The sequence below is a fragment of the Lepisma saccharinum genome, chromosome 1 (assembly GCF_977018435.1).
Source record: "Lepisma saccharinum chromosome 1, izLepSacc3.1, whole genome shotgun sequence".
In the NCBI taxonomy this organism is placed as follows: Eukaryota; Metazoa; Arthropoda; class Insecta; order Zygentoma; family Lepismatidae; genus Lepisma; species Lepisma saccharinum.
The window spans coordinates 84,926,593-84,944,056 of NC_139229.1; the positions used below are offsets into that span (position 1 = coordinate 84,926,593).

A 17,464-nucleotide genomic window follows, 5' to 3' on the forward strand; every position below is an offset into this window, starting at 1 on the left:
GTGTAATGACGGGACCAAAACATACGTCAGATAGCTGTGTTCCTCCTTATTTCGTACGCCATTGATAACAGGAACACGTTACTTCGCCTTTGGTAGAGCAGACGCCTGCTTGCTTGCCACCACCCTTTAGTTCGGTGACCTTCGCCCGTAGTTCGTAAGAATGAATGACTCACCAGATACTTGTTGTCTGTGAGGCTACACAAGAATAGATATTTCGTTAGTGGCTGTAAGTATTGTTTCATCTTCAGTTATATCAGTTAACATTTGAATAGTTTCCTAACAGCCATCAGACATGCAACTTCTCCAAAATGACATAAATAGATTCTCTGAATGGTGTAAGCGATGTAAACTGACCACAAACCCTTCGAAATGCTCTTACATAACAATTTCATTGAAGCAAAACATTCTTGAAGGAAATTATACACTCACCGACCTCCCTCTAGCAAAAGAAGCACAACACCGAGATCTAGGTATCCTCATAGATTCTAAACTAACTTTCGATAATCACATATCAACCATCACAAAAAAGACAATGCGTATGCTAGGCTTACTTTACAGATTCACCGAAATCCATAACCCGAAAGCACTTTCCATTTACTTCAAAACTTTTGTGTCCCCCATTCTAGAATACTGTTCACCCATCTGGAACATGGCTGCCCCTTCTCATACCTCCAAGATCGAGCGTGTTCTCAGCTTTTTCCTCTCCATCGTTCGATATAGAGTGGCCCTGAGACACCTACCTAGGAGAGATCTGCTTGTAAACTTAAACATAAATACTCCAGAATCACGTAGATACGTTGCAGATATGAAATTACTACATAAGATTATTAATGGAAACCTAAGATGCAGCATCCCACTCAACGAACTCTCCCTCAGAGTGCCTACACACAAAACACGGAGCAAGGAAACTTTCCACACTGCAACTCCAAGACTCTCACTCATTTAACGTTCACTATTTCATAGGCTACCAAATCAGTTCAATGTCATCTCAAACCAAACCGATATATTCAGTTCATATCCATCTTTTATCACCAACATAAAAAAAATTGTATATAAGTAATGCTTTTGTGAAACACATCTGTTTACCTTGGAACTGTCTCGACTTGTTAATGTTTATATTTATTTTTTGTTTTTATTTTTATTTTATTTTATCTTGTTTCGTGTGTTCATTTTAACACTAGTGTACTGTTTTACTGTTGTTTCTTTCCGGTTTAAAATGGCTTCTGCTGTACTGGAAATTTCAATAAATAAATAAATAAATAAATGGTTACGTTAGTGATAAACATGTAAATTAGTTATCGAGAATGAACGTTTTATCTATTTGAACGGGGGAATTTTTATACAGCCTGCATGTATTATTTTTTCCTGAAACAAAAAGAAATTCGAAGACGCAAAAAGAGTTGTATAAGAGTAGTTAACAGAAGGAAAAAAGAAGAAGAAAACGAAAATGTAAATGCTGAAATAAATTATGGTAGAGATCGAGTGAATAACATTTTGTCATGGGGCCTCCTCGATGGCGTAGTGATAACGTCGTCGCCTTGTAATCAGGGGATCCCGGGTTTGATACACGGTGGATGCACGTAGTGGTTAGTATCCCACTTTAAACTGAAGGTCCAGTCCAGATTAGCATATCTGTGCACCAAACCAAAACAAAGAAAGAAATTGTTACAGTGTAAGAAAATTTCATGTTCAACCACGTACAAAACAAAAGGGAATATATTGCAGGTTGGAGTTCACATCTGTAGCATCTAACCAGCACAATTATGAATCGCAACATATCGTATCAGATCCATTTTTATTATACATGTATGATAATATAAGAGAAGTAGAGGAAAGAGAAAACCAAGCGAAACACGGACGCCTTCTCCAGAATTTCAAATTTCGTTACATAAGGTTCTGGGTTGGAGTCACGAACAGGCATGACTTTCTTGTTCTTGCCCTTTTATCTGCTTCATTTCATCATAATTCATCGTTATGGTTTACCTGCAGGGGAAAAATAATGACAATAATTTCCAATACAAAGCCAATGAGAAACAGAACAACTCGATTACGGAGGTGCCAAGAAGAAACGAGACTTGACAGTGTCTCCGTCTCTCGGTTTCTCGAATTGAAAATTGCTCTCCCGTTCTCGGTCTCGATTAGTTAAATATAGAAATCGAAAATGTATGTGAATGAATATACATGTATTTCATTTATTCCGGTTTTGTAGGAGATTTCGTGAGAGATGAAATAAGTACTCTTCCATCGTATTTATTTTTATAATTTTTATTCCCTGTTCGATGATCGCGACGATAAGGATGAGTGACCATTACATGAAATTGATGACGAAATAGTCAAACACCCCCGACAAGGACGGTACTCAAACCCGGGAACTTTGGCGACGATATCGAATGTCAATCACTTAATGAGCTTGACCACCGAGCCTGCTTAATGTTGTTTCTGTCAGGTAATTCGTAATAACTGTCAATATCCCACATTCACTATCATTTGCTTCATAATTTATCTTATTGTTGTGTTTAACCTGAATTCAAAGAATTAGTTGAAAGGCAAAAATGCAAGATTCAATGTCTCTGATGTTACTTCGTGCCAAATAATATGACGTGGTATTATGATATGAATTTATTAATCATATAATATGCCTATTCATTCCATTGATTGATCCCAATTGAGCACACAAAATATGGTATAATGTCCACTCCATGGAGGAGTGGTTAGCACATCGCGCTACGATGCCATGGGTCCCTGGTTAGAATCTCGACTTGGGCATGGGTGTCCTTGGTAAGTGTCCCTTCATCAATTTCATCATAGCATCACTCATCTTCATCGTCGCTATTTGCCAAAAGTGAAAGAATAGCAAATCTAAATAACAAACATCCAATCAAATCGAACATCTCCACCGATTTAATTCTATACGGTACCAAATTCCCACATTATTACTGCATCTTTCGTCATTTTACAGCATCTCAATTGTTTTCCGATTAGAAAACATTTGGAATGTTGTTTTGTGCCGTTGATTGTGCATTGTTTCGTTGTTTGGATTGTTTAATTAACGTTACATTAATTAGTTTTAGACCAATCGTGACAGGGGAAAGCAAGAGCACAAAGGAAGGGGAAAAGCCAAGGGAGAGACGACGCCTCTCTTTAAAGGTAGCATCCCGTGAATACAACTCAAGTGACTGCAGAATATTATGAATAAAATTTATTTCGCTTTTTCCTTTTATTTCTGTTTCAGTTATTTTACTTCGCTTTTCTTCTACCACTCGCGTTAATCGTGTCGGTGAGGAAGAATTATAAACTCGTGAAATGGACGATGGTACAAAAAAATATATGCCTCTCCCACGGTTCGAAACTGTCAGTACAAAATATTGTCTTATTTTTAAAATTTACGTGCAAATATGGTTTGTCACGTAGCAATTTTCGCTTATCTCTTTCTCTAGGGGTTCCATTGCCTCTCTGATGTCGTAGTGGTAACGTCTTCGCCATGTAATGAAAGGCTTCCGAATTCAATACCAAATAGAGAGGCATTTGGTTCAGATCCCACTTTAATCTGTAGGTCCAGTGCATGAACTGGACTTAAACCATTAATTAACGTGTGGCATATGGTCTGTGATGAGAACCATAATTTCAGCGAACCTTCTTGACAATGACTCTAATATCACTCGAAAGAATATTATTTCCTTACGAGTAGCTCTTGTCAAGCAACCAGTTCCTGAAATTTTCTTCTGGAGGCCTCGTAGCACCCAGCTATTTGTTGTGGCTGGGGCACGAGTCATGTGACTCATACTATCAAAGCTCAATCCTTCCCGAGAACTCAGAATCACCAGGCAAACTTAAGCGAATATTTTGTTATTTGGGTTGCATAAACAACAGGCTTTAAGACGTTACGAAATTCTACGTCCAGTGGCCCAGGTAATTTTTTCTCTGACTGTACAGCCTATGGCTCGCACAAAAAGAAAATGAATCTAAATCTAAATTAAAAAAATCAATAGGAGCCATCGATGAGGTAACGTGAGGCTGCTGTGTTCCTAGCAGATATCACAAAAGGTCAGGCAGTGTTGCTACAACCAAGGGAAGGAAAGCGCGCGATAAAATGGGACTACATGGAGAGGGGTAACGTGACTGCATGGTTTGCGTTTCGTCCATTTCTACCTTGTAAATTAGATTCTCTTGACAGCCGGCACCTGGATTAGTCTTTCATGCTCACAAGTGGATAATTGTTTATCGTCAGGCCTGTATTCGATCCAAGTTGCGAATTGTTTAATTTCAATACGGAACTATGACCCTATTTAAACTGATTCGGAAAAAGGTTTGTGGACCGTATTTAAATTGATCGGGAAAAAAGGTTCCTGGATCGAATTGAAATACTTTACAGATAAAAAGGTTCTTTACGGTCCACAACCCATTTACGCTTGCTGTTTCTCTCTCCTGGACCGGAATTGAATTTATTTAAAATTCCTGGACCTTTAACACTACTCCTGTACCTGAGAGGAGTCTTTGTACTTCAGCGAGTTTCATCGTTCACCGCTGAGCATTATTCAGTTATTATTATTAAATATAATGCAACAACTAAATAGCCCGTTAATAATAACATAATACAAATACGTATCAATTATGCGGTGAAATATGGTTTGTTATGTCATATTAGGGATGGTATAGGGACAAGACCGAGACCATTATTAATCGAGACGAGTCCGATACCTACTCTCGAAATTGTAATACGGTTCGAGACTTGAGTGGTGTAGAATGTAAGATGGTGTAAAATTTAGCCCACATCGTAATCACTAACATATACAACTTGAGACTCGAGACGAGAATACTAACACGGATATTTAAAAACAGAAACGAGAGCGAGACTGTCAAGTTTCTTCTCGGTATTACTCTTGCACGTGTAATATACTTGATTTTGGTAAGTTTGTCTGCCTCGTTTTATAGACTTACGATCACTTAACTACTAAGTGCTATTACAGTTTGTTTAACCTCTCCAAGTCCATATATTCAAACATGTGAGCACTTGAAGCCGAGAATACACATAGCATTTGTTCGTGGATAAAAGGATATGAGCTGGCCACAGATAAACCACCGGGGAAGCTCATTTCGCTGAACGTGTCTGGAAGACGCCCCCCCCCCCTTCCTCTTTAGCCAGATTACAATCTTTCAGGTGGCTTTTCTCACCGGAACCTTTCCACGGTAATTGGAAGGAATTAAGTGCTCGACCACCATAAAAATTCCTGCCTTGAATTCTGAGAAGTCGTTGAGGTAGGTCTATAAAATGTATTCTCCCTTGAACAGATTGTTAGTTTAGCTTTTTCATTGGAACCAGAGAGTTTGGATGTTTGTACATTTTTGTATTAAACACGGAACCTATATACCAAGTGGAGATGCATGACATTTCACAGAAGGATGGGCGGCATAAATATATTAAAAACGAAAGGTTGAACATTCTCACAATATATTTATTACAATAAGTTTTTGTATGTATCTCTTTGTTTGAAATAATTACACTAAAATATCAAGCTACATTACCAGGATATTTTATGCACAAGACTGCAATACGTAGTGCATAAAATTTAGGTGGTAATACATATTTTTAACAACAGTACAACTGTTTTGTACATAGAAATGTTCAATTGATAAAAGTAAAGTGAAACTAGACTGAAAATAGAATTTTAAATCTCTTTTTTGAAGTAATTTTTCACAATCATTGTTAAACGTAAAAGAAAAGCTGTTAAATAAAGTCATTTACATGTGTACATAGGCTTTACTGACTTTGTTGCAATCGGAGTCAATTAATTTAATATAATTTACGTCTAGAAAACAACTCATAGTAGTATTTTCTGATATATACAGTAATCTAAGTGTAGTTACCAGTAATTCTAAAGGACAGAAACTGAACATAATCTTAAATTATCGTGCGTTTAGGCCTTACATCTGCCTTTTTAAAGGTTAACCGCGACGATTGTGATAGAAATGAAGCGATGAAGTAAATTAAATTGAATATCAAAAATATCCTTTAAAATTCTAACTCAGTACATCCTGACACTCGAACTTATTGGACGATATTCAATTTGACGTCATCACCCAGTACAATTTGGGAGAAATAAAATAAAGTCGGGAAAACAAATTCGCACGTGTTAAGGAAAACGTATGAGAAGCTTCTTAAAGCGGGAAATTAGCCATATATTATGAGTACATATTCCTCATATGATCATGATAATCATACCTTGAATCACTTAAGCAAAGAGGATACGCACATACATGTACGACATGTTTTCAACACAGGATCTGATCTGTTTGCCTGATATGTAGTGGCGTAGCGTGATTTCGCGCGATGAACAGTGGGGGAAGTTCGCTGAATATCATCCATTGCTAGATCATGGAAGTTCTACCCTGTCTTCGAATCCTGGTTAATATCTGAGCTCTCTAAAATTCACTTTATCATTATAACTCAACCGTTTCCATGGTAAACGGTAGAAACATGCAATTTAAATTAATGAACCCGAATAAGAAACTGCGGCAACAAAAGAGTCTGCAAAGATTAATTAACAGCACACGGTACATGAGTCAATGCAAAGTGTTTCCTAATAGCCATGCGATCAACTGGACTGCACATTCTTAATTGAACCATGACCAATAAGTTCATAGAGAGTGTGTAAATTGACATGCCATTAGTTGTTTTAATTGTTCATACTGCGGTGAAATAGTGAATAGTGATTTTAAGATAAAGGAAAAGGCATTTGATGCATAACAAACTGTAAATTTCGCATGATATAGGGCTATGGCGATAAAGATGAACAAACGCTTGGTTAGGCTTATTAATGAGACCGCCATCCTGCAAGCCATGAAGCAAATTATTATTTCAGAACAAACGCATTTTGTTGAGCTACACGATGTGAACTGAAATTTGTAGCAATATGTATTGTAATTGTCTTGACTGTATGCCGTGTTTAAATGTAATACATACTTGGTTTAATTAAATGAGTAGTATTGTGTATAAGGGTAATTTCAGTAATGATGATAGCACAAATCATCAAACTGTACACCGATGTAAAATACTATCTTGTAGAAGTTATAGCATCTGTAACAATTTGCTGCTATTTATGGTGTTGAAAGTGGAAGTGTTAGTGAAATGGTGACTTGTGAGTTGTACTTCAAGAAATTCCACCATGTGTTAAAGGCTTTGATTAATTTATTGTGCATTTTCGTTTCAAACATTACTTAATCACAATTTTCTCACGGAGAACCTGGAAAGTGTAAAATGACCATATATGCTCAGTGTTCTTAGGCTCGTCAGATTCACAACACTTTTCTTTGTCGATTCATGCTGAATGGTATTGGAATTTTAACTGCTGTTTCTTGTTTCATGATAAAGAGACAACTTGTTCTAAAAGGAAAAGGAAGACCTTAAAGAAACTGCAGAGAAGGAGAGAGAGGAAGGGAATTAAAAATACAGAAAGAGAGAGAGAAAGAGAAATAAGGGAGACAGAGAAGGAAAGAGAAGAAAAACGAGACCGGCGCAGACAGACAGACAGACAGACAGACAGACAGACAGACAGAGAGAGAGAGAGAGAGAGAGAGAGAGAGAGAGAGAGAGAGAGAGAGATAAAGAACCGACAGATCAAGAAAGCACAGGAATAAATAAACGATACAAGGAAAGAAGGGAGACAGGCGGTGTAGAGAGAAATTGAAAAGAGCAGGGAAAGCAAGATCAAGTAGGACAGGATGTAACACGTGCAACACGAGCCCTAGAGAACCATAGTGGTTGTGAATCCATATGCCAGAGCCTGGATAGTCCGCAAAAGACAAACGCCTTGTAATCAAGGGGTCTCGGGTTCGATACCCGGTGGAGGCACATAGTGGTTCGGATCCCACATAAAACAGTAGGTCTGGTCCCGTTTAACCTCTACGTGCATAAAGTGGACTTAAAAATCAACTCAATCAATCTGCAAAAGACAGTCCAGGGTGTACGTACAGCCAATGGGAAAGACAATAGCAGACAAATTGTCAATGACAATTTTCATTCTTTTCTATTCTACACCCTGTGTTGTTTTAAGGAATGGAATTCTGTTGATACATAGCAGATGTTGTCCTCTGCCTAATGACGATTTTACATCAATTCACGATCATCACATTGTGGAAAACAGACTGACTGAAACTGGTGATGGACCGCCTAGTAATTACTTTTGCCGTTGTGTGTACTACGTGGAAGAGAGGCTGACATTTGGGTGACTTCAGAAATGTTCATCTCTTACACCTCCAAAGAAGATACAAGAAAAGAAAAGAAAGAGTTACAAATAAAAGAGAGAAGACAGAAAAGTATAATATTTTTTTCTTACTCTTGTGGACCCCCTCCCCTCCTTCATGACCCTCCATGACAGATAGAGGAACACTCACAAAGTTAAACCCACGCCAATCTCGTCCAACGATGCGGGTACCAGGCAGGATATACATGCATATATGCACATGCATACGTATGTTGCGCGTACGTGCACACATATTCTAACCTAGCCGAGAAACCTGTAGGGGAAAACAGAGGAGTACATGGCTGACAATGTCGAACTGTCTGTTGGCTCATTTTTTACGCTAGGAAAATTTGTCTGATTGTTGGCTTGTTTTTATCTACTATGGTGGCCTCGTTCAGTGTCATGTCCTGCCGTGGCAACGTGCTCAAGGCACGAAGTGCGTGCGTCGGGATTAAGCTTAGCTGCAAACATCGTTTGATCTCCCACCATGACAAGCAGTCTGTAAACACAGTAGAACACTTAACTCCGCTCCAGCGATTTGGATTATTAGAAAGCAAATAATACCTCCAAGACAAGTAGTAGCTTCCTTCACACGAACCATCCGTCCCTCTACGTTGGTTTAAAAAAATTACCAGTAAGAACTATTCTTCATCCACTGGAAGAAGGAAGCGAATGTCAACAGTGTCGGGTGGCTTGTCAGTAACATAGTAACACTTTGTTCAGTCCATCCATAAGTATATTGAGACAAGATAGTTCATGAAATAATATCTTATAATTTCATTATAGTAGCATGCACTATTTTCCTACGCACAAAATTGCAACAACATCTACCATTCTTATAATGGATGCAGAATTGAAGAAATGGCAACATTTCGTAAGAACATTTCTTGGAGACAAACAGTGGCGTCGCCACGAATACGACGCGTGGTGCATTTCAAACGCCGATAAACATTTTAACACTTAGGTCAGTGGTTCCTAAACTTTGTGCCGCGGCGCCCTGGGGCGCAGTGGCTAGCTTGCATGACACAGGCTTGCTTCCAATATTTTCAATGAAATTGAAATATGTGTGTATTTTTAAACTTAAAGCAAGCAACCTAACCATACTAACTGAGCGTTGCAAGTGTTAGATAGGGGTACACAATCTGACTTGGGCGCCGCGGTAAAACCTTGAAACACTAAGGGCGCGTGAAACGAACCCCTGACTTAGGTTAATTGTTTGCAGTAGCACTAGAAGAACATTTAAATCACAGCAATTAAAGTTATTTATTACAAGGGTGTCGTCGCAGGAGCACGATGACCTCAAACAGAAGTGTTTTTTGAAGGGACAACACAATTATGAGGGAAATATATCTCGTTTGCCCCTCTTTCCCTCTGTAGACAATACCCTATCTGCTCCTTCCTGTAAGAAAATCCTATCATCCATGGTAAGATATGTAAATTCGTAACTGCTGTATAACCATGTAAGCATACCCTAACTGAAAATAGTAAACCCACTCAAAAATATCTTCGACAACGCTACTGTGGACAGTCACTGCAGAAACTGCTTCGGGGAATACATTTCCAAGTCGAACGAACGTCAATGCATGCTTAAAGCAGACGCAGTTGTTACTCGAAGCTCTCCGTGCGTAAAATTGTCATGTTCAGTTTCGAGCTCGTCCATCATTTACGCGAACGCTTCATTACTTCGCCTCTTCTCCATTTAAGAGTCAGATTAAGCCCAGATTCCGTCCTTGAAAGTGAAAAATGCCCACCAGCCCAAAGTTCAAGTCCGGACAAAGTTAAAGTTGGGATGGGTGGCAGGGCAAGATTTTTTTTTAACTGCCTGCACCTTAGAGCATTTTTTACCTGGACAGATATAAAAAAAACTCGCCGCGGTTTCAAAGCAGCTTTTTTCCCCCTACAAGGTCAGCAAACTGGCTTCCTTGGCCGAATCTTGAAAGCAGAAATATCTCGAATACTATTTCTCAACGTCGGCGACGAGAAAATACGATAACCATGAAACAAAGGAAGCCATAAATGCAGGAAAGAATGCAAGGTTTGCTTAAACAAGAAAATAAAGATCATAAAGGAAGGAAAATTTATCATGGCACTTAGTGAACAATGCACCAGAGTAATATGAAACTATGAAGAGTGCATCCAAGGAATTTCAGACTTCTTTTGGCATTTTCTCACGAATCCACCAAAATTACACTAGAATTAAAACATGATGAGGAAAGTGTTAAGATTTTTAAAAGCTAATAATAAGACTTATAAATAGGTTCATAAACATGTGTGTAAATACAACAGCCATTAAAGCGTGTTCACTCTGTGTAGAATATTTGGTTATAGGTTGTACGTTTTACATACTATTATTTCAAGTCAAACAAAGGCATGCAACAATTCCCGCTCATTATACACATTGGCGTAGCCAGTCATGGGCTAGCCGGGGCCGGGTTCCTTCCGAAATTTGCCAAATTACACTGCTCTAAAATAAACTTTTTATAGAAACAAAGTAGCCTTTTTAAAATGGATTTTCGCCGGCCCGTGGCGGAGTGGTTAGCACATCGCGCTGCGACGCTAGGGGTCCCGGGTTCGAATCCTGGCTTGGGCATGGATGTTTGTGATGTCTATTCATCAATTTCATCATATCATCTCTCATCCCCATCTTCGCAAATTAGCCAAAAGTGGCACAAGAAGCGAAGTGAAATAAATCAAATAATAAAAAAATTAATAAAATGGATTTTGTAGAGCTAAATAAAAAAAATATGGCGTAAACGTTCATTGATTGTTTTCATGTAATAGCAGGGAGCGTACAAAAAACATACGCAAATAATAATGTCTTCAAGAACGCATTTAGGGGGGGTGTCCAGAGCGTCCGGACCCCACCCCCGAAAGATTTATCAAGTACTAAAATTAAATAATGAAAAATTTATTTGTCTAGCCGTTGTTGTATAACTTCCTCTGAACTTATTGTAAGACAAGGATTATATTGGAATCATAGGGTTTTGAGGGACACGAAGGACGTATTTAGGGATTCCGGACACCCCCACCCCCACACATACACCCGAAAGACTTATTAAGTACGAAAATTAAATAATCAAAATATACTTGTTTAGCATTTGTTTTATAATTTCCTCTGAACTTATTGGAAGACATGGGTTATATTGGGATCATACGGCTTTGAAAGACAAAAAGGATGTATTTGAGGGGGGGGGGCGGAGGTCCGGACCCTTCGAAAGACTAATCAAGTACTAAAATTACGTAATGAAAATATTAGCATTTGTTGCATAATCGGTGGTTATTAATTTCCTCTGAACTTTTTACAAGGCAAGGATTATATTGGGATCATACGGCTTTGAATGACCTTACAAAGATGATATATGTACACTACTACTCAAAATAATATGCATAAAATTTTAATCAAACTTACTTCTCTACAAGTACATGTAACAACATATTTCTTATTCGATAAATATTCAATTATTCATGTATTTGACATTAATTCAATTTGCCAGCGCACTTGTTTTTATGTAAATTATTCCGATCTTAACTACAGGTAAGCTACGTATTGAATATGCACTCTTATATCTCTATTCTTATACAGCCTTTTTACCTAATTGTGTAATAATAATATTAATGTATGGATTGTAATTAGTATTAATTTGGTTCGGAGCCCCTCCCCCGAAACATATTTCTAGATACGTGCCTGAATGTGTCCTATGTTCTTATAGCAGAAAGCGTAACCACACCGATATACTTTATTTTGTGTCCGAATAAGTAGACAAATGAGATGCTAAACATATTTCTCGCACATGCCAAATCGTGAAATTATGTAAATTTAGTGTTTGTTGTGAATTTTCTGTCTTGCGGAATTCACCAAATGTTAAGCACATTCTGTTAAAAATCACGAAAATTATAAATGTTCTACCCTTTAATTAATTGCTTGATTTAGTTTATTTAACGTCTCATTTCTGTAACTTTTGGGTAATTGCGGCTATATAGATGATTGGTGATAAGTTGAAATGGATGAAGGTACAGTCACATGGACTGCACACAACACAATTCACACACAGAATTCGTCTTTTTACCTATTCATGTAATTATAACAATACAGTATTAATAAATTTACATATTTATGAATATGCCTATAAATTATATTAACTTATTAATTTAATCATTTATATTAATATCAACATAATAACAACAATATATAATATAATATTTATTTAAGTGATGAGCACGATTTGACAACCAGGTACATCACTATGTCAAAATAGGTGATACAAAATTACAAAATTGAATATAATTATAAAATAATACAATGGATCCTTTAATCTTACACATCATCATAAGTTCATGTTGTAGCTTGCCGCAAGTTCAGCTATTAAACCTTTGGCTTTCTTCATATATGTTAGAATTGAGATATTCCTCTGGGAATATCTGGGAATTTTATAAGATATATTATTCAAAAAGTGTTCACTATCTATTTCGAAAGATAAAATGTTCTGTACAAAATTTATCCATTTCATTTTTCTTCTTTCTTCTAAGGTAGACATATTCAACTGTATAACCATTCAGAATAATGCTGTTCATAATAATTATTTCTTAAACTTCGTGCATAGTAACCTGATAAAATGTTTTTGAACTGATTAAACTTTTTGAAGGTAAATCTTGGCTGTCAGAAACCATAATTCAGTAGCATATTCAATAATAGGACGAACTATTGTTTTATGCAGGAATATTAAGGTACTTTCTTTTTAAGAACTTTCCATGATAAAAATATATAACCAAGCATCTCCTCTCCTCTCTTGCAAATTTCTGAAATGTGCTCATCAAATAGGAGAGAGGAGTCTCTTAATATTCCAAATAATAATAATAATTCTGAGATACTTGGTTAGGACCCACTCCGAAATATATATTTCTAGATAGGTGCCTGACCCCTAAATGTTTGACAACATTCTGGATATTCTCTTATGAATACAGAAATCACGATTTTCAGATGCAAAACAACAGGTTCATTGCAGGTTTTGTTTCAGTATAGTCCGCTGTTTTGTTTTTATTAAAAGTTGGGCTCACTCCACCCGATGAGGAATGCTGGCAGCACCCCTGTATGTAACATAGCGATATTTGATTAAGCATTATGTGAGACGTAATTAATCACTGTCATTTTTTTTCTTCGAAAACTTCAATCTTAGGGAAAGTAGCACTGAAAGGTTCAGATCCTTAGCTACAACACAACGACTCAAGAAGCTCCTTGCTCGACATGGTCGCAGGGAAGTAAAAGGGGAGAGTTGACTTTTTATCTCCTTCTCAAGGCCTCCAACATTTCCACCCTCTGTCCCATCCTGTTAGCGAGGGAGAAAGTTGTTCAACACGCCTCAGGTGGGGCCGTGATTGGGTTACAAGGGTTGAAAGGGAAACTCGGTCAGGGTGAAGGAAAATGAAACAAGGACAAAGAGAAAGAGAAGGGGTAAAAAGTGCCATCCGGATCTCTTCGGTTGAGGCTTCAGTATAAAGATCTACCTGGAAGTTCTCATTTAACAGAAGAGCCACGGTGCGTCAACAACAGGAGCATTATGAAATTCTCGGTAAGTGTTTCATCTTCTCCTTTTTGTGTGTTTTGGAAATAAAGCTCTGACTATTCGTATTTTATGTATTTAGCTTCGCTTTCTACCACATTTTGACTAATCGCGACGATGAGGACCAATTATGATTTGATTAAATTGATGAAGGGCCACTCACAACGAATACCCAGTCACCACAGGACTCGAACCCGAGAACTTCGGTGGTGAGATCGAAAGTCGACAACTTAACGCCCTCGGTCACCAACCTTGTCTTGTTGTGAAATACATAATACAAAAACTGGCCGTGTATAATACTCCCTCAGTGATTGTTTTTGCATTCTTAGAATTAGATCTGTTAATTTCAAGAAATTTCACACATTTATAGTGCAGAAAAAATATTTAAAAACTTTTAAAATGTGATCTTTGGAATTCCTCGACTGTTCGGTATCCCGAAAAGTCGGAAAATTATTTCCGGAGTCGATATCTGACCTTAACAATTCACGCACCGTCAATTTGAACTACTTTTCTTTACAGTACCCTTCGGCAAGGGGTACTATGAAGGAGCTGGACGTCCGCAGGATTTTTTTCAGGGAGGGGCAAGGAAGATTTTTTTTCCAGGGGGGCAAACAAGGCACATTTTCCGCAATAACAGTGTTGTTTCCTCAAAAAACATAGCTTAAATTTGAATTTATCATGTTCGTGCAATAATTAATATGTATTATTGTGGCTGAAATGAGATTATGTGTGTGAAATATATAATTTTTGGTTGACTTTCATTTTTCAGGGGGGGCTACGGCCCCTTCTTGCCCCACTTCCGGTCGCCCATGAGCTCAGATTAAGTGGTCTCTGTTTGATATGCTATGTGCGTCGTGAAAAAGACAAAAAGATGATAGACAAAGTGATAGATGCTTAAGGAAAAGACGCAAGGCGAATTCAGTTTCTATTTAATTAGTGGACTTAAGTCTGAATTTGTCAACAGCGCCAAAGTATTTTCAATTCAAATTTGTGATTTGCATAATAATAATAGCAACAATAATAATTAACAGTAAAATATAAGTTTCTATGACTGAAGGGCAAAATGTGAAATCTTACTCTTTTCCCCCCAGAGAAAAATCCTGCTGGCCCCCTCGGTGGGGAGGAAATCGAACTTTGGGGGGAGCAGAATTAAACTTGGAGCCTAATTTTGGCAGGACAAAATTGAAAAGTTTTCCATCCCATCTAGACCTATTTCCTAAATAACTGTCGGAAAATGTCCAATGGAAACACTCAGTGGCGGCGATTTTGTTCCAAAACTGGGGGCAAGTGCAGTTTACTTTCCCTTGGTAGATGAGGTTTAGCATAGTGCGGGAGCAAAAGTTTCAAAAAAAAGTGGGGCCCCTAATCGCCGCCACTGGTAACACTATTAAGCCTTGTTTCTATGTTTAATAAAATACTACAATTCTGACAAAGGTAAAATTTATTGTTAAATAACACACTATAAACGTAATGTTACTATGTGTGTACTGTGAGAGTGTTATAGCCTGTGTAAGGACATTTCCTGTCCTTCAAAAATTGAAGTGCATCCTCATCTTCCTTTTGTTTACAAAGCACGAATTCTTGGAGCAAATCATTCCTACCTAAGGATGTTACATATCTATCTAACATGTATTCAACCATGTTACTCCACGTTTTTCCTTCAATAATGAATTGTAACCAAATTTCTATCAATTGATGATTAACTTTAGGCGTTACTGCAATTAGTATATTACGCAGTGGAAATAGATTCAAGTCAATGATTTGCTGTAATTTAAAAAGAAATTCAAAAATTGATCTGGCGTTTAGATTATGTATTAGTGGAAGATGTATTATCATATTATTCAGTGTGTCATGAGCTATTTTATTTGACACTTTTTGCAATGCATTTCCTTGAAATACACATGGCATATTTCCTAATACATTACTTTCACGATTAACATTCAAAGGTGTACTACTCACATTATCCTACCCAAGATCAATTAAATCAGTTACAGTTTTTACTTGAGTTTCCTTATTGTAACATTCTACTTGTTCAATTCTACCACTATCTAAACAAGTGAAATCTAATGGATCTTCCCCTATTGCAAATGGTCTTTGAAATGTGGACGACATTTGAGGTCGTATCCCGGGTTGCCAATCCGGAGCCCCTATCTGACTTACCGTAACAAATGGATTACTTCTCTGAAAATTTGACATTATCTATTTTCCAGTGCTACCAATTATGAGAATGAATATTACTTGTCATAGTGTGTGTATGTGTGTATATATATATATATATATATATATATATATATATATATATATATATATATAAAAACATGATGTTTGGATCTTTATTTCAATTTATTGTGAATCTTTGAACAAGACACTGTTAGAGAGTGGAAACGTTACGTTTACAGTGTGTTATTTAACAATAAATTTTGCCTTGTCAGCAATTTAGTGTTTTGCTAAGTAACTGTTGGAATTGCAAAATCATAAGAATTACTCTTTATTACTTTCCTCCTTGGGGCCCAGGGGGCAAAATATATCATGTTTCAAATATTTCTTTCAACTCAATATTCCTGTTGATAATACCCTTCTGTTTGTTGCAGCTCATCTTCCTTGCTGCTTGCCTGGCCCTGTCGTCGTGCGAGCAGTACTACATAATTACCAACGGCCACCAGGACCCCACCAACCCCGTGGTCACCTCCAGCTACATCCCGGTGGTGTACCAATGGCCGGACCCCTCCGTGGAGCAGGGAAAGGCCTTGGAGGGAGAGGCGGCGCCGGGGGACGGGGAGCAGATAGAGGTGGTGCAGGGGACGCCCAAGATAGAGCATGGGGGCTGGAAGGCCATCGCTCCCTACGTGTATGAAGGTAGGTTTGGATAGAAATTTATGCAATAATAGAGCACTCTAAACAAGCATGTATCTAGAAATCTATTTCGGGGGCGGGGGTGTCCGACCAAGTGTCTCAATAATAGTTAATAATAATAATTAGAATTATTACATTAAATTAAATAATATTAATGAAATACGTAAATTAATTATCATTGCATTGTTATTATTACATGAATAGGTAGAGAGATGGCAAAAGAATAGATATATAAGAGCATGTATTCATTTTCTAGCTTAAGTTCAGATAAGATCACCAAAATTTGTATGAAAATAACTGCCCTGGCAAGGAAATTAAGGTCAAATAGATAAAGAATTTAATATTTATTGAAAAACAAAAAAGGAGTTAGATGTAATTCTACTAGGCAAAAATAATTGTACGGTGATCACTTTTAATTGCCTATTACAGCTGACGAAAAGTAAAGTTGTTGATTAATATTTTATGCATATTATCATAAGCAGTAATAAGTCCTTGACTCAAAAATATGAGGGTGTAAGGGGTGACCCCTTCTGAAAACACCCAAACGCCAACACCCCCTCTACTTACACTCTGTTCCGGGAATCTCTGGAGCGAGCGAACGAAAACAAGTCACTGCGCAAGTAGTGACTCGAAAAGGAACACGTGAGAGGGGGTCGGGATTGCGTGGAGGGGAAAGTGACTGCAGTTACCAGTTTTGTAGCAGCTTGTACTGCTTCGCTCCGCCCACTCGCTTTCTCCCCTTCTTTCTCTCCTTGCTCCAGAGATTCCCGGGAAAGAGTATAGTACACCCTGGACTGCATTTCGCAGTCACAC

The 17,464-nt window shown here is 37.6% G+C and overlaps 1 protein-coding gene across 1 annotated transcript in view; it reads left to right on the forward strand.

Moving 5' to 3' along the window:
- The window catches only part of LOC145983984 (uncharacterized), a 46,054-nt gene that overhangs the window by 24,577 nt on the left and 4,013 nt on the right, over window positions 1-17,464 (forward strand). The window contains exon 2 of the mRNA XM_083117231.1: window positions 16,390-16,654. Coding sequence (XP_082973357.1) covers window positions 16,390-16,654 — 265 coding nt within the window. The remainder of the gene's footprint in view (window positions 1-16,389; window positions 16,655-17,464) is intronic.